This window comes from Hemitrygon akajei, unplaced genomic scaffold (assembly GCF_048418815.1).
Source record: "Hemitrygon akajei unplaced genomic scaffold, sHemAka1.3 Scf000042, whole genome shotgun sequence".
Lineage (NCBI taxonomy): Eukaryota > Metazoa > Chordata > Chondrichthyes > Myliobatiformes > Dasyatidae > Hemitrygon > Hemitrygon akajei.
In genome coordinates, this window is record NW_027331928.1 from 7,452,232 (window position 1) to 7,467,761 (window position 15,530).

Sequence of the window (15,530 nt, forward strand, 5' to 3'; positions counted from 1 at the left end):
TGGAGTATCGTGTGCAGTTTTGGTCACCGAATTACAGGACGGATATTAATAATGTTGAACAAGTGCAGAGAAGGTTTACAAGGATGTTTCCGGGACTTGAGAAACTGAGTTACAGAGAAAGTTTGAATAGGTTAGGACTTTATTCCCTGGAGCGTAGAAGAATGAGGGGAGACATGATAGAGGTATATAAAATTATGATGGGTATAGATAGAGAGAATGCAAGCAGGCTTTTTCCACTGAGGCAAGGGGAGAAAAAAAACAGAGGGCATGGTTTCAGGGTGAAAGGGGAAATTTTAAAGGGAACATTAGCGGGGGCTTCTTCAATAGACAATCGGTGCAGAAGTAGTCCATTCGGCCCTTCGAGCCTGCACCGCTATCTCACTGTGAGAGATAAATGTCTTCACTGGTTAAAGTGCCATCTACGTTAATGTCGTCTGCAGGCTCACCCACCGTGTATTGTATAAACTGTTAAAAATGGTCGATATAGTTGAGAAAGATCATTGGAGCCACCACCGATCCCCCGGTGAACAACGCTGGTGACGGGCCTTCAGTCTGAGAAACGAGCTTCAACCTTAAACTTTGTCTCCTATCGCCTAACAAATTGTATACCTAATCAGCCAACCCTCACTGCACCTCCCACAACGGTATACCATCCGATGCATTGTTAAAATCGATGTACATTACATCCAGCACCACGACCTCTGTCCGCCGCCATCAAATTAGTCAGACAGATCTCCATGGGTTCCACACCATCTCCAGACCAGTCTATCATCTGAGACCTTGTGAATAGCCTTGTTCAAGCCTCTGTATAGTACATCTACTACCAATTACTGTTCTGTCCTCCCCAGTCAAATCAGCCCGACAAATCTCCCTGGGTCTCACGCCAAGTGTTATTTCCTTCCCCCTTCTCTCTTCTATCTGTCCCTCTCCCGGCCACTCTCACCCTTCTGTTCCTTCTCCGTCACTCCCTACATTCCTCTCTCCCATCTTCCAGAGTGATCTCCCATCTGGGATCTTGATACGGGACATGTCAAGCGTCCATTATGTCTATCAATCCGGACATATCAGTCAGTCAACTTCCCCTGGTTGCCACACCATCACACAGAGTAGTCTACCAAGCGGGAAAAAAAACCAAATGTTTTATTTTCTTTCCTGTTCACAATGTCTACAACCCTATTCTCAAGAAACGCCCTGTTCCTCTCTAAAAATATAAACACTGCTCCGCCCATGACCGCAAGAAACTGCAGAGCGTTGTGGAAAGAGCTGAGCCCAGCTCCGAAACCAGCCTCTCCTCCATGAACTCTTTCAACACATACTGCTGCTCCGATAAAGCACCCAGCATCATTAAGGCTCCCCGGAAATTCTGTCTTCTGCACCCTCCCATCGGAGGGAAAATGCGGAAGCATGTATCAGGAGGCTCAAGGACAGCTTCTACACTACAGTAATCAGACTATTGAACGGACCCCTAATACGATAAGATGTGCTCTTGACATCAAATCTTCCTCTTCGCGGCTCTTGAAACTTATAGTCCGCCTGCACTGCAATTTCTCTATAATTTTGATACTTTATTCTACATTCTGTGATTAAGTAACCTGGTTCTACTCCAATGAAGTGACCTGTATCTATGGATGTGGGTGGTATCTCTCCTACCTGTGATGTATATAAGCGATCTGGATGAAAATATAGATGGGTGGTTTAGATTGCTGTATCATTCCAAATTGTCAGATGCATCAGAAGGCATGCGTCCTGGACAAAATTGTCGGCCGACAGCTAAGAAAAATAATAAACCCGTGACAGTCTATCTTTCTACTCTTTCTCAACCACTCTCTATCCCTCCCTTTGTCTCTTCCCCGTCGCTCTCTCACTTTTTCACCCCTCACTCCCCCTCGCTCTCCCACTCTTTCGCTGTCTCTCTCACACATCCGACTCCAGAGTCACTCATAATATCGCTTCCTCTTCTCACGTGGCCTTTCCCTCTCTCACCTCTCTTCCCGTTTCCTCTTACCCATTCTCTCACATTTTCCCCCATCGCTCCCCTCTCACTCTCACCATCTTCTCCTTCTGCTTATCTTAATGGTCTCTCCACAGGTCTGCATAAACAGAAGCCGAACGAGAACATCGGAAATAGACCGGACCGTAAGATCTGCCTACTGTGCCTAATTACGTTCTTCCTCATCGCAACAGTGGTCGGGCTCTCGATCCACGGTGAGTCGAACGGACTCCGGATGGAGTCAGACCGTAAACTAACAGTGTGGAATGAAACGTGAGTGTAGAACGTCACAATGACACGGACACGCCGCTAAACGTGTCACAAACGTACCTCACCTTGATACCGACACCTTCCACGCCGTGGCACCGACTCGCACCTCATCGTGACATTGTCACGCTCCTCACGGTGAAACTGAAACTACCCTCACCTGGAGAGTGACACAGCTCCCACTGTGACATCGTCATGACCACAACGTGACACAGACTCCCACCTCACCGTAACGCTGAAAAATAATAAACTCTGAATCCAGACGGCCAATTCCCCGTGAATCCCCTGTATCATAATCTTCTGGATAAGCCTCCCCTCAGGGACTCAGTCAAACACCCACGGCTCCAACTTAATCGATCACATTCGGGAGAGGTGACAAAATCTCTGGAATCAGAGAGACGCTTGTCAGCCCTGGGAAGTCAAGGGATTTGGACTCTCAGCGATGAGGCTCAATGTAACTGAGATTGAGAGAGGGAGGGGTGATCGTGGTGGAAGGAGAGACCGCGGCTGGTGGGTGGAAGGGAGTCCCAGTGGGTGACGCGGCTGAATTCACCCACACACTGAAAGAGAACATGGGAAATAGATCGAACCGTAGGTTCTGCCTACCCCGCCTCGTTACGTCCGCCATTATCGTGATTGTTGCCGGGCTCTCGACCCACGGTGTGCCGAACGGGATCCAAATGGAGGCAGGATGTAAACAAATTGTTTTTGTAAAACACCACAGGGACACCAACACCCCGTTACTGTGACACTGAGACACCACTCACTGTGACATCTATAAGCTCCTCAACCTGACCCGTCCAGCTCCGCACCGTGACAAGGACTCACGCTTCACTGTAACACCCCTTACCGAGACGGTATCGCCCCTCAACATAACGCTGATGCACCGCTCACTGAGGCAATTATCCACACCTCACACCGACAGAGGTAAACCACTCACCGCGATAGTGAATTCCAAATTCACAGCAAAGCCTACGTATTACACCCCGTGACGTCGATGCATACCTCAGCGTGACACTGTCACACCCATGACATGCCTCTCACCGTGAAACAGACACACCCCTCTCTTTGAGACCAGCACAACACACACCATGACACAGATACTCCACCCACTGTGACATCTCCACGCTCCTCACTCTGAGATTTCTCACGCCGCGACATCGAGAAACACTTCATTGTGACCCGGCACAACTCGGGCCAGGGCACCTAAACACCTGTCACAGTGACCCCGACACGTTCCTCACCGCAACTCGGATTGACCGACAGGATACTGACGTGGACCCCCATTGCAACATGAACAAAATCTTCATCGGGACATTGATATACCCCTCAGCGTGACACAGACACGCCTTTCATTTCCCTCGGGATTACCCAATTTCCCTCGGGATCAATATGTCTGCTTTTCTGTCTCAACATGGCGCCGACGCCTCTCACTGTGCCACAAGTACATCCTTCACTGTGACACCCTTCACAGTGACACTGACACAACACTCTCTGTGACCCGTTCGGTAGCGTGACGCTGACTCACGTGTCACTGTAAACGCTAAACATCCTTCACCATCTCTCTCAGTGTCACTGATTCGTCCGTCTGAGGAAACCTGCCACCGAAACTACCAAGCTGAACTTCGTCACCAGTTCACTGAGATGGAAGCGAAGTACAGATCTGTCAACGAAACCAAGGCTCAAATCTGTGAATTCTTGACCAGCAGAAGAGGTGAGGCATCATCCCCCTCTTTCACCCGCTCCTCATCACAGGGCAGGCATGGAGAGAGGAAGCGTCACTCTGTACTTGATATTGGGAGTTTGGGAAGAGATGGTATGGAGGATGATTCACTCTGTGTTTGATACGGTGAGTGTGTGACAGGGTTGCTTGGAGGAAGTTTCAATTTATCACAGAATGCAGGAGACTGTGATGGGACGTAGTGTAGGTGGATTCATTCTGTCTAACCACGGGATTGTGAGACGTAACATTAGAGCTTCACTCGATGTCTCACTCAGGGAATGTCTGATGAGACAGTATGGATCCAGCATCAGTCTGTGTTTGACAACTAATTGTGTGATGGGACAGTGCCCAGAGAGATTCAGCCCATGTCTGAAACCTGAAGTGTGTTATGGCACCGTGGAGAGAGAGATTCACTCTGAATCCGGGAGCTGGTGACGGGACGGTGCAGCGGATGCTTCACTCTGTGTCGGAATCCGGGAGTGTGAGATGGGATCGTGGAGAGACAGCTTCAGTCTGTGTCTGATTCCTGATGTGACTGATGGGACGGAACAGAGAGAGCTCCGTGACTTGCCAGGGTGCGTGTGATGGGACGTACATAAGGATATTCACATTGTGTTAGACTCGGGTGTGTGTGATGGGACCGTGTGTAGGCAGCTTCCCTCTGTGTCTGACACTTTGCTGTGAGGTGTGTTGAGAAACTGTAGAGGGAGAATCACTCTTCCTCTGAGAGAACGGTTGAGTTTATAAAGCGAGCAGATAGAGAGGGGGAATGTCATTTCTTCGGCAGTTTCGACGGGGCACGACTACGCAAGCGCGTGAAAGTCGGCCTCTGAAGCAGCGAGAGGGTTTAAAAAACGAACAGATTAACGGAGCGGCCAATTGAGTAGTGGGAGACAGACTAGTAAAGATAGATAGATAGATAGATAGATAGATAGATAGATAGATAGATAGATAGATAGATAGATAGATAGATAGATAGATAGATAGATAGATAGATAGATAGATAGATAGATACTTTATTCATCCCCATGGGGAAATTCAACATTTTTTCCAATGTCCCATACACTTGTTTTAGCAAAACTAATTACATACAATATTTAACTCAGTAAAAATATGATATGCATCTAAATCACTCTCTCAAAAAGCATTAATAATAGCTTTTAAAAAGTTCTTAAGTAGTTTACTTAGATACATTAAATACAATCAACCCGGGCACTTTAACATATCTTACTCCTGGCGGTTGAATTGTAAAGCCTAATGGCATTGGGGAGTATTGACCTCTTCATCCTGTCTGAGGAGCATTGCATCGATAGCAACCTGTCGCTGAAACTTCTTCTCTGTCTCTGGATGGTGCTATGTAGAGGATGTTCAGGGTTTTCCATAATTGACCGTAGGCTACTCAGCGCCCTTCGCTCAGCTACCGATTTTATACTCTCCAGTACTTTGCCCACGACAGAGCCCGCCTTCCTTACCAGCTTATTAAGACGTGAGACGTCCCTCTTCTTAAAGCTGCCTCCCCAACACGCCACCACAAAGAAGAGGGCGCTCTCCACAACTGACCGATAGAACATCTTCAGCATCTTACTACAGACATTGAATGACGCCAACCTTCTAAGAAAGTACAGTCGACTCTGTGCCTTCCTGCACAAGGCATCTGTGTTAGCAGTCCAGTCTAGCTTTTCGTCTAACTGTACTCCCAGATACTTGTAGGTCTTAACCTGCTCCACACATTCTCCATTAATGATCACTGGCTCCACATGAGGCCTAGGTCTCCTAAAGTCCACCACCATCTCCTTGGTCTTGGTGATATTGAGACGCAGGTAGTTTGAGTTGCACCATATCACAAAGTCCTGTATCAGTTTCCTATACTCCTCCTCCTGTCCATTCCTGACACACCCCACTATGGCCGTGTCGTCAGCGAACTTCTGCACATGGCAGGACTCCGAGTTATATTGGAAGTTTGATGTGTACAGGGTGAACAGGACCGGAGAAAGCACGGTCCCCTGCGGCGCTCCTGTGCTGCTGACCACCGTGTCAGACCTACAGTCTCCCAACCGCACATACTGAGGTCTCTCTGTCAAGTAGTTTGGCTCGAGAGGCTTCGACGAGCAGAGAATGAGGACGAGCTTGCTCCCAGTGAGATAAAGCCAGGTAAGCTACTTTAATTAATCTAATTCGCTTAGTAATAGGTAATGGAGGCAGCAGTTAGGGCAGTCGAGCGCTCCGTTTGAAGGATGTGGGAAGTCAGGGCGGGCCAAATTGTCCCTGATGACTACACCTGTAAAAGGTGCATCCGGCTGCAGCTCTTGACAAACCGAGTTAGGGAACTGGAGCTGGAGCTGGATCAACTTCGGATCATTCGTGAAGCAGGGGCAGAAATAGACAGGAGTTTCTGGGAGATAGACACCCCTAAGAGTCAGGGGACAGGTTGCTGTGCGACCGCAGAACATCCCTGTGGCTGTTCCCATCAACAATAAGTACACCGTTTCGGATACTGTTGGTGGAGGCAACCTACCAGGGCAAGTTGCATTGGTCACGTCTCTGGCACGAGGCGAGGCCCTGAGCTCAGAAAGGAGGGAGCGTAAAGAGGAGAGCAGTAGTGATAGGGGATTCAATAGCTAGGGGTGTAGATAAGAGGTTCTGTGTGAGAGATTGAGAATATCGGGTGGACTGTTGTCTCTCTGGTGCAAGGAACCGTGATGTCTCGGAACGAGTTCTCAGCATTTTCCAGAGGGAGGGTGAACACTCAGATGCCGTAGACCATGTAGGGATCAATGAAGTGAATAGGATAAAGGAGGAGGTTCTGCACAGAGAGTTTAGGGAGTTTGGGGCAAAATTCAATGACGGAACTCCAGGGTTGAAATTTCAGGATTGCTAACAGTGCCACGTGCCAGTGAGGCTGGAAATAGGTTAAAATACAGCTAAATACGTGGCTAAGGAGTTGGTGCAGGAGGGAGGGCTTCAAGATTCTGGACAATTGGGTCTTGTTCCAGGGAAGGTGGGACCTGTTACTATGGGACGGGTTGCACCTGAACTATAGGGGGACTAAAATCTTTGCGGGAAGGTTTGCTTGTGCTGCTGCGGTGGATTTAATCTAGATTTGCAGGTGGAGCAGAACCAGAGTGATAGAGGAAATAGTGAGGTGGAGGAGGATAAAGGTAATGAGAGAACTGCAAGGTTAGTGGATGGAGCAAAGCCAGATCTAACATATAAAGAGGCTTTGAGGAATGGGAAGCAGAATAAAGGGTGTAATGGTAGTAAGGTAGAAGGGCTAAAGTGCGTCTCTTCAATGCAAGAAGCGACAGGAACAAAGGAGATGAACTGAGTGCTTGGATACGTACATGGAATTACGATGTAGTGGCAATTACAGAGATGGCTAGCACCAGGGCAGGATTGGATTCTCATTATTCCTGGATTTCAGTGGTTTAAAAGGGATAGAAAGGGGAAAACGGGGAGAATGGGTGGCGTTACTGGTCTGGAATAACACTACGGCTACAGAAAGTGTGGTTAATGCAGCAGGATCCTCCTTTGAGTCAGTATGGGTGGATGTCAGGAGCAGGAAGGGAGCAGTTACTCTACTGGGGGTATTCTATCGACCTCGTAGCAGTAGAGACATCGAGGACCAGACTGGGTGGCATATTTTGGAAAGGTGGAAAAATAACAGGGTGTTATCATGGATAACTTTAACTTCCCTAATATTGATTGGCACCTGATTAGTTCCAATGGTTTAGATGAGGCAGAGTTTGTTAAATGTGTCCAGGACGGATTCCTGTCACAGTATGTTGATAGCCCGACGAGGGTGAATGCCATGTTGCATCTAGTATTAGGTAACAAACCGGTTCAGGCCACAGATCTCATAGTGGGTGAGCATCCGGGGGACAGTGACCAACACTCCCTGGCCTTTACTAGTATCATGGGAAATGATAGAATCTGAGAGGACAGGAAATTTCTAAACGGGGAAGGTCAAAAACATAAGGCTCTAAAGCCTGAACTTGCGGGTGGTGATTGGGACGACGTTTTAGCAGGGAAATGTTATATGGATGTGTGTTTGATGTTTAGGGATCTCTTGCAGGATTTTAGGGATAAATTTCTCCCGGTGACGAAAATAAAGTATGGTAGTGTGAAGGAATCATGGCTGACAAGTGAGATTGAAAATCTAGTCAGGTGGAAGAGGGCAGCATACATGGGGTTTAGGATGCAAGGATCAGATGGGGCTATTGAGGAATATAGGGTAGCAAGAAATGAGCTTAAGAAGGGGCTGAGGAGAGCAAGAAGGGGGCATGAGAAGGCCTTGGCGAGTAGGGTAAGGGAAACCCCAACGCATTCTTCAATTATGTGAAGAACAAAAGGGTGTCAGGTGTGAAGGTAGGACCGAATAGAGATAAAGGTGGGAAGTTGTGCCTGGTAGTTGTGGAAATGAACAAGCTCCTCACTGAATACTTCTCTTCGGTATTCACCAATGAGAGGGAACCTGATGACAGTGAGGACAATATGAGCGAGGTTGAAGCTCAGGAGCATTGCTGATATTAAGGGAGAGGAGGTGCTGGAGTTGCTGAAGTACAATAGGACGGATAAATCCCCGGGGACTGACAGAATAGTCCCCAGGCTGCTCCACGAGGCAAAGGAAGAGATTGCTGAGACTGGCTTTGATCGTTCTGTACTCGTTGTCCACTGGAATGGCACCGGTGGATTGGAGGGAGGCGAATGCTGTCCCCTTGTTCAAAAAAGGTAGTGGGTATAGTCCAGGTAATTATAGGCCTTACGTCTGCGGTGGGAAAGATGTTGGAAAAGATTCTTAGAGATAGGATCTACAGGCATTTGGAGAATCATAGTCTGATCAGGGACAGTCAGCATGGCTTTGTGAAGGGCAGATCGTGTCTAGGAAACCTGTAGAGTTCTTTGAGGAGGTGACCAGGCATATAGATGAGGATAGTGCAGTGGATGTGATCTATATGGATTTCAGTAAGGCATTTGATAAGTTTCCACACGATAGACTTATTCAGGAAGTCAGAAGGCATGTGATCCCAGGAGGTTTGGCTTGCCTGCAGAAAGCTGTGTGCCGTGACGGACGGAGTATTTTCCGATTGGAAGTTGTGACTAGTGGTGTTCCAAGAGGATCGATTCTCGGACCACTACTGTTCATGATTTTTATTAACGACCTGGATGTAGGGATAGGAGGGTGGGTTAACAAGCTTGCAGACGACGCAATGGTTGGTGGGGTTGTAAATAGTGTAGAGGATTGTTGAAGATTGCAGAGAGACATTGATAGAATACAGGAATGGGCTGAGAAGTGACAGATGGAGTTCAACCCGTAGAAGTGTGAGGTGGTACACTTTGGAAGGACAAACACCATGGCAGAGTACAAAGTAAATGGCAGGATACTTGGTAGTGTGGAGGAGCAGAGAGATATGGGTTTACATGTCCAGAGATCCCTGAAAGCTGCCTCACAGGTACATAGAGTATTTAAGAAAGCTTATGGGGTGTTGGTTTTCGTAATTCAAGGGATAGTGTTTTTAGAGTCGCGAGTAAATGATGCAACTCTATAAAACCCTGGAATACTGTGTCCAGTCTGGTCGCCTCATTATAGGAAGGATGTGGAAGCATTGGAAAGGCCACAGAGTAGATTTACTAGGATGCTGCCTGGTTTAGAGAGTATGCATTATGAGCAGAGATTACGATACAGGCTAGGGCTTTAATATTTGCAGCAAGAAGGAGGATGAGAGGAGACATGATTGACGTAAACAAGATATTAAGAGGAATAGATAAAATGGGCAGCCAGCGACTCCTCCCCAGGGCACCACTGCTCAAGACAAAAGGCAAGGGATGGGAAGTTCAAGGGGGTTGGGATATTATAGGAAGGTTTTTTACTCAGAGAGTGGTTGGTGAGTGGAATGCACTGCCTGAGTCAGTGGTGGAGGCAGAAACACTAGTGAAATTTAAGACACTACCAGATATGTATACGGAGAAATTTAAGTTGGGGGTTATAGGGGAGGCAGGGTTTAAGAGTCGGTACAGAATGGTGGGCCGAAAGGCCTGTTCTGTGCTATCCTAATCTATGTTCTATATCTGTGTCTATTTGACGTGTGTGCTGAGGTATTTTCCTCCGGGAGTGTGTGATGGATGCTGTGGAGGGATATTCATTGTGCCTGATCCTGTTAATGTGCGATGGGACGATGTTGGGGGCGGGGAAGTTCTATTTGTGCCTGAACTCAGGTGAACGTGATGGGACCGCATGGCGTGAAATTCACTCTCTGCGTCCCCCGGGTGTGTGTGATGGAAAAGTGTGCAGGGAGATTCACTCTGTGTCTCACTGTTCCTTGTTCCTGATTTCCAGAGCAAACCTGTTCCGAGAATTGGGTCACAAATAAAGACCGGTGTTATTACGTTTCCAAGTCTGTAACATCTTTCTACAAAGCGAATCAAGAATGCTCAAACGGTGATTCAAGACTGCTGGAAATCAATTCTAGGGATGAAGCGGTATGTGTCACAGCACGAGAAGATCCCACAGAAACACAGGAACAATCACACATCCCCGGGGTCAGTCACAGAGTGAATCTCCCTCCACACCATCCCATCGCACACTCCCGGGATCAGACATAGAGTGAAAACGCACAATACACCGTCCCATCACACACTCAAAGGGTCAGACACAGAGTGAATGTCCCTCCACACCGTCCCATCACACTATCCAGGGGGTCAAATACAAAGTGAATGTCCCTCCACACCGTCCCATCACACACTCTCGGGGTTAAACACAGAGTGAAACTCCCTCCACACCGTCCCGTCACAGACTCACGGGTTCAGACACAAAGTGCATCTCCCTCCACACTGTCCCATCACACTCTCCCGGGGTCAGACACAGAGTGAATCTCCCTCCACACCGTCCCATCACACACTCCCTGGGTCAGACACAGAGTAAATCCCCCGCAACACCGTCTCATCCGGGTTTTGACACAAAGTGAATCTCCCTCCACATTGTCCCATCACACTCTCCCGGTTGAGTCACAGAGTGAAGCTCCCTTCACACCGTCCCATCACACAATCCGGGGGGTCTGGCACAGAGTGAAGCTCCCTCCACACCGCCCCTTAAGACACACTCCCGGGGTCAGGGACAGAGTGAAGCTCACGCCACAACGTCCGGTCACACTCTCCCGGGTCAAACACAGAGTAAATCTCCCTCCACACCGCCGCATCACATACTCCCGGTGTCAGACACGGAGTGAATCTCCGTCCAGATCTGTCCCATCACATACTCCCGGGTTACGACAAAGAGTGAATCTCCCTCCACACCGTCCCATCACATTCTCCCGCAGTCAGGGACTAAGTGCATCTCCCTCCACACTGTCACAACACACACTCCCAGGGTCAGACTCAAAGTGAAGCTGCTACCCCACAGTCCGATCACAATTCCCGGGGTAAGACACAGACTAAATCTAACCTCCACACCATCCCATCGCACACTCCCGAGTTCAGACACAGAATGAATCTCCCTCCACACCGTCTCATCACACACTCCCGCGTTCAGACACAGCGTGAAACTCCCACTATCCCATCCCATCACACACTCCCCTGGTCAGACACACGATGAAGCACCCTCCACACCGTCCGATCGCAGATTCCTGGTGTAATCAGCTGAGAGAAGCTCCGTACATTATTTTCGATTCTAGGCATTAACCAAATAAGTTTAATTTCCCAGACCTTTGTATCAGACAAACTTGTGAACAGAAGCCGTGCATACTGGATTGGACAATGCGAAGACAGGTAAGATTTAGACTGAGTTGTGGGGTGAGAGTTGGCATTGACATAGTCGTCGGAGGAAAATGGGTTTAGTTTACGATTCGGCTGTACGAGGTTGTCGGGTACATGTGGTACAATGGGAGCATTTTGGGCCGCCACGTGTCTGCCGGGGAAGGACAGGGCAGTAGGAATATTTCGGAAACTGGCAGGGGGCAGTGGGGAGAGATCAGACAACAGGAATTATTTTGGTACTGACGCAGGTCGGTCAGGACAGCGTGGTGCAGTGTGATCATTTCGGAGATAGTCGCCGGTCTGTGAGGAGAGTGAGCAACAGCGGGAATAGTTTGGAGAATGACATGGATCTGAGGGGCGACAGTAGGATAACTGGATTCGTTTGGAAACCGATACAGCGCGCTGTGCAAATAGTGGGTTAATGTGATTTGTTTGGAGGTAGTCGCCGGGTATGAGGCGAGTGAGGAACTGTATGATTCGTTTGCTGAATGACATAGATCTGAGAGAACAGAGCTGGGCTGCGGGATTAGACAGTGGGATAGTGGGGTTTATTCGGGGATAGAAACAGAACTGAAGGGAGAGGGTCTGCCTGTTTAATTCGTATGGGGACTGACAGGATTGTGGTGAGGAAGCGGTTCGTTGGAATTAGTTTGTGGGACACGGGGCTGTGGGGAAACATTGGGTCAGTACGATTATTTAGGGAACTGACACTGGATTGTGGGGAGACATTGGGTCCGTCGTGTCTGCCTGGCAACTGGCTCTGCCCTGGGGGGAGAGTGTTTGAATTTCGATCCGTTTGGTGACTGACACAGGCTGTTAGGAGAGTGCGAATTCATGGGATTAGCTTGGGGACGGTCTGGGTAGAGGAAGGGGCAACGAGATGAACCTGAAACCACACAGGGCTGAGGGAAGAGTGTGGAACAGTGGGATTCATTTCGGGACAGACATAGTTCTGTGGGGAAACGGTGGGACCGTGGGGTTTGTTCGGGGACTGAAACAGATCAGAGGGGGAAGGGTGGGCCTGTTCGATTCGTATGCGGACTGAAAGGGAACTGTGGTGAGAAAGCGGTTCGGTGGGATTAGTTTGGGGGATACGGGGCTCTGGGGAGACATTGGGTCAGTACGATTAGTTTGGGAACTGACACAGGATTATGGGGAGACATTGGGACCGTGATATTTTTCTGGGTACTGGCACTGCCGTGGGGAGAGAGTGGTCGAATGTGATGAGTTTGGGGACTAACACAGGCAATTAGGAAAGATCGAATTCATGGGATAAACTTGGGGACGGACTCCGCTCGGGTCCTCTACTGAAGCTGTTTTGTCTTTGTTGAAATTGTTTAACCCTCCTGGATAGGAATGTGGGCTGGAGTCTCCTGTACAAGCCGTCCTCTGGAACGCCCGTCTGCAGTCAGTGCGTAAGGAGTAACCCTTGTGATGGTGATCGGCATTTCATCTGCGAGAAGTCGGCACCTTTGTTCCCGGATATTCCTGAAACGATCCAGGGTCTCTGCCAACAGGCAGTGCAGGAGACATGAATCAAGTTACTAGCCCCATTTTCTTGTCCTTCTCTCCCCTTCACTCTCATCCTAAATCCTTTCAAATTCGCTCCGCACCCTCTCTGCCATATTCTCCCCACCAGACACCGACAAACCCCTCTCGCCGTCTATCCCCTTCGTTCTCGCCACACCCCCCCCCCCCCCCGCACCGCTCTTCCTGGTTCCCTCTACTTCCTCTCTACCCCTCAGCTCCCCATAATCCCTCGAACTTTCTCCGCCCGCACTTTCTCTGCTTCCTCTGCACTCCTCTTTCACCTCTCTCCCATTCTCTCCTCAGGAACTCTATACCTCCCCTCCCCGTTCACTCTAAACTCTCCGGCTCCCTGATCTCTCTCTCTCTATTTCTGTTTTCCACTCACTCCCACCTCAATCCTGTGCCGTCTGGTTCTCGGCAACCCAATCCTGGGTGAAAGTCTGTCCGCATCCCCTCTGTCTGTGCCCCTCTCGGGTTTATGGAACTCTGTAAGGTTATAACTACGCTCCAGGGAATAAAATCCCAACCTTCCCTCCCTCCCACCATAACTCAGTCCTCCGAGTTTCGGCAATATCCCCGTAGGACTCCCTGTACAATATATCCAGTTCAGTGGCATTTTTCCTAAAGCAGGGCGGCGTCACCGACGTCTTGTACCACGGCAGCGTCACCTACCGACTCCTGTACTCAGTGTGACTGGTGAAGACCAGCGGGCCAAGTGTCCTGTCCACCCCATCGGATGTTTTCCACAGGAATCGCTATTTCAATTATTATCTGAAGCTTATAACCACGAGAATTTGTTCTTTTGAAGTATCAGTAAGGCGCAAAGATGTACAATTAATGTAAATTGCAATTATTAATAAACACCGCAGAAATGTCGAGTTCTTGCTGATACGTTGAAAGATGTGATGGCGCAGGGGAAGAAACTGTTCGTGAATCTGTTCTGTCTCCCGGAGCTGTCAAATAAGAGGCTCACAGTCAGTAGAGGGAAGAGGAAAAGTCAGGTACTAGAGAGTATCCCTTTGGCTGTGCCACTTGATAATAACCATATAACCATATAACAATTACCACACGGAAACAGAACATCTCGGCCCTTCCATTCCCTGCCGAAAACTTACTCTCACCTATTCCCACTGACCCGCACTTACCCCTTAAACCTCCATTCGTTTCCTGTGCATATACCTATCCAATTGTGCTTTAACTAACAATTCCGAACCTGCCTCTACCACTTTCACTGGAAGCTCATTCCACACAGTTACCACTCTCTGAGTAAAGAAACATCCCCTCATGTTTTCATTAAACTTTTGCCTCCTAAGTCTCAACTCATGTTATCATGTTTGAATCTCCCCTAATCTCAATGGGAATAATAAACCTATCCACGTCAACTCTATCTATCCAAAAAATGAAGTCCGAACTTGTTCAATATTTCCCTGTAACGTAGGTGCTGAAACCAAGGTAACATGCTAGTAAATCTTCTCTGTACTCTCACTACTTTGTTTACATCTTTCCTATAATTCGGTGACCAGAACTGTACAAAATACTCCAAATTCGGCTTTACCAGTACCTTGTACAATTTTAACATTACAGCCCAAACCCTATACTCAATGCTCTGATTTATAAAGGCCAACGTACGAAAAGCTTTCTTCACCACCCTATCCACATGAGATTCCACCTTCAGGGAAATATGCACCATTATACCTAGATCACTCTGTTCTACTGCATTCTTCAATGCCCTACCATTTACCATGAATGTCCTATTTGGATTATTTCTACCAAAATGTAACACCTCACACTTATCAGCACTAAACTCCATCTGCCATCGCTCAGCCCACTCTTCTAACTGGCCTAAATCTCTCTGAAAGTTTGAAAACCTTCTTCATTATCCACAACGCCACCTAACTTAGCATCATCTGTATACTTACTAATTCAACTTACTACCCGATTATCCAGATCATTAATGTATATGACAAACAACATTGGACCCAGTACAGATCCCTGAGGCACACCACTAGTCACCGGACTCCAACCTGACAAACAGTTATCCACCACTATTGTCCGGAATCTCCCATCCAGCCACAGTTGAAACCATTTTACTAGTTCAATATTAATACCTAACAATTGAACCTTCCTAACTAACATTCCGTTCGGAACCTTGTCAAAGGCCTTACTGAAGTCCATATAGACAACATCCACTGCTTTACGCTCGTCAACTTTCCTCGTAACCTCTTCAAAAAATTCAATAAGATTTGTCAAACATGACCTTCCACGCACAAA

General features: G+C 48.2%; 1 protein-coding gene across 1 annotated transcript in view; it reads left to right on the forward strand.

Annotated features, from left to right (window-relative positions):
* Positions 1 to 13,401, forward strand: part of LOC140720445 (C-type lectin domain family 12 member A-like) — a 30,294-nt gene extending 16,893 nt beyond the window's left edge. Inside the window, exons 4-8 of the mRNA XM_073035299.1 lie at positions 2,089 to 2,205; positions 3,828 to 3,971; positions 10,315 to 10,457; positions 11,677 to 11,741; positions 13,084 to 13,401. Of these exons, the coding sequence (XP_072891400.1) occupies positions 2,089 to 2,205; positions 3,828 to 3,971; positions 10,315 to 10,457; positions 11,677 to 11,741; positions 13,084 to 13,264 (650 nt within the window). The 3' untranslated portion in view covers positions 13,265 to 13,401. The remainder of the gene's footprint in view (positions 1 to 2,088; positions 2,206 to 3,827; positions 3,972 to 10,314; positions 10,458 to 11,676; positions 11,742 to 13,083) is intronic.
* Positions 13,402 to 15,530: the final 2,129 nt, after the last annotated feature.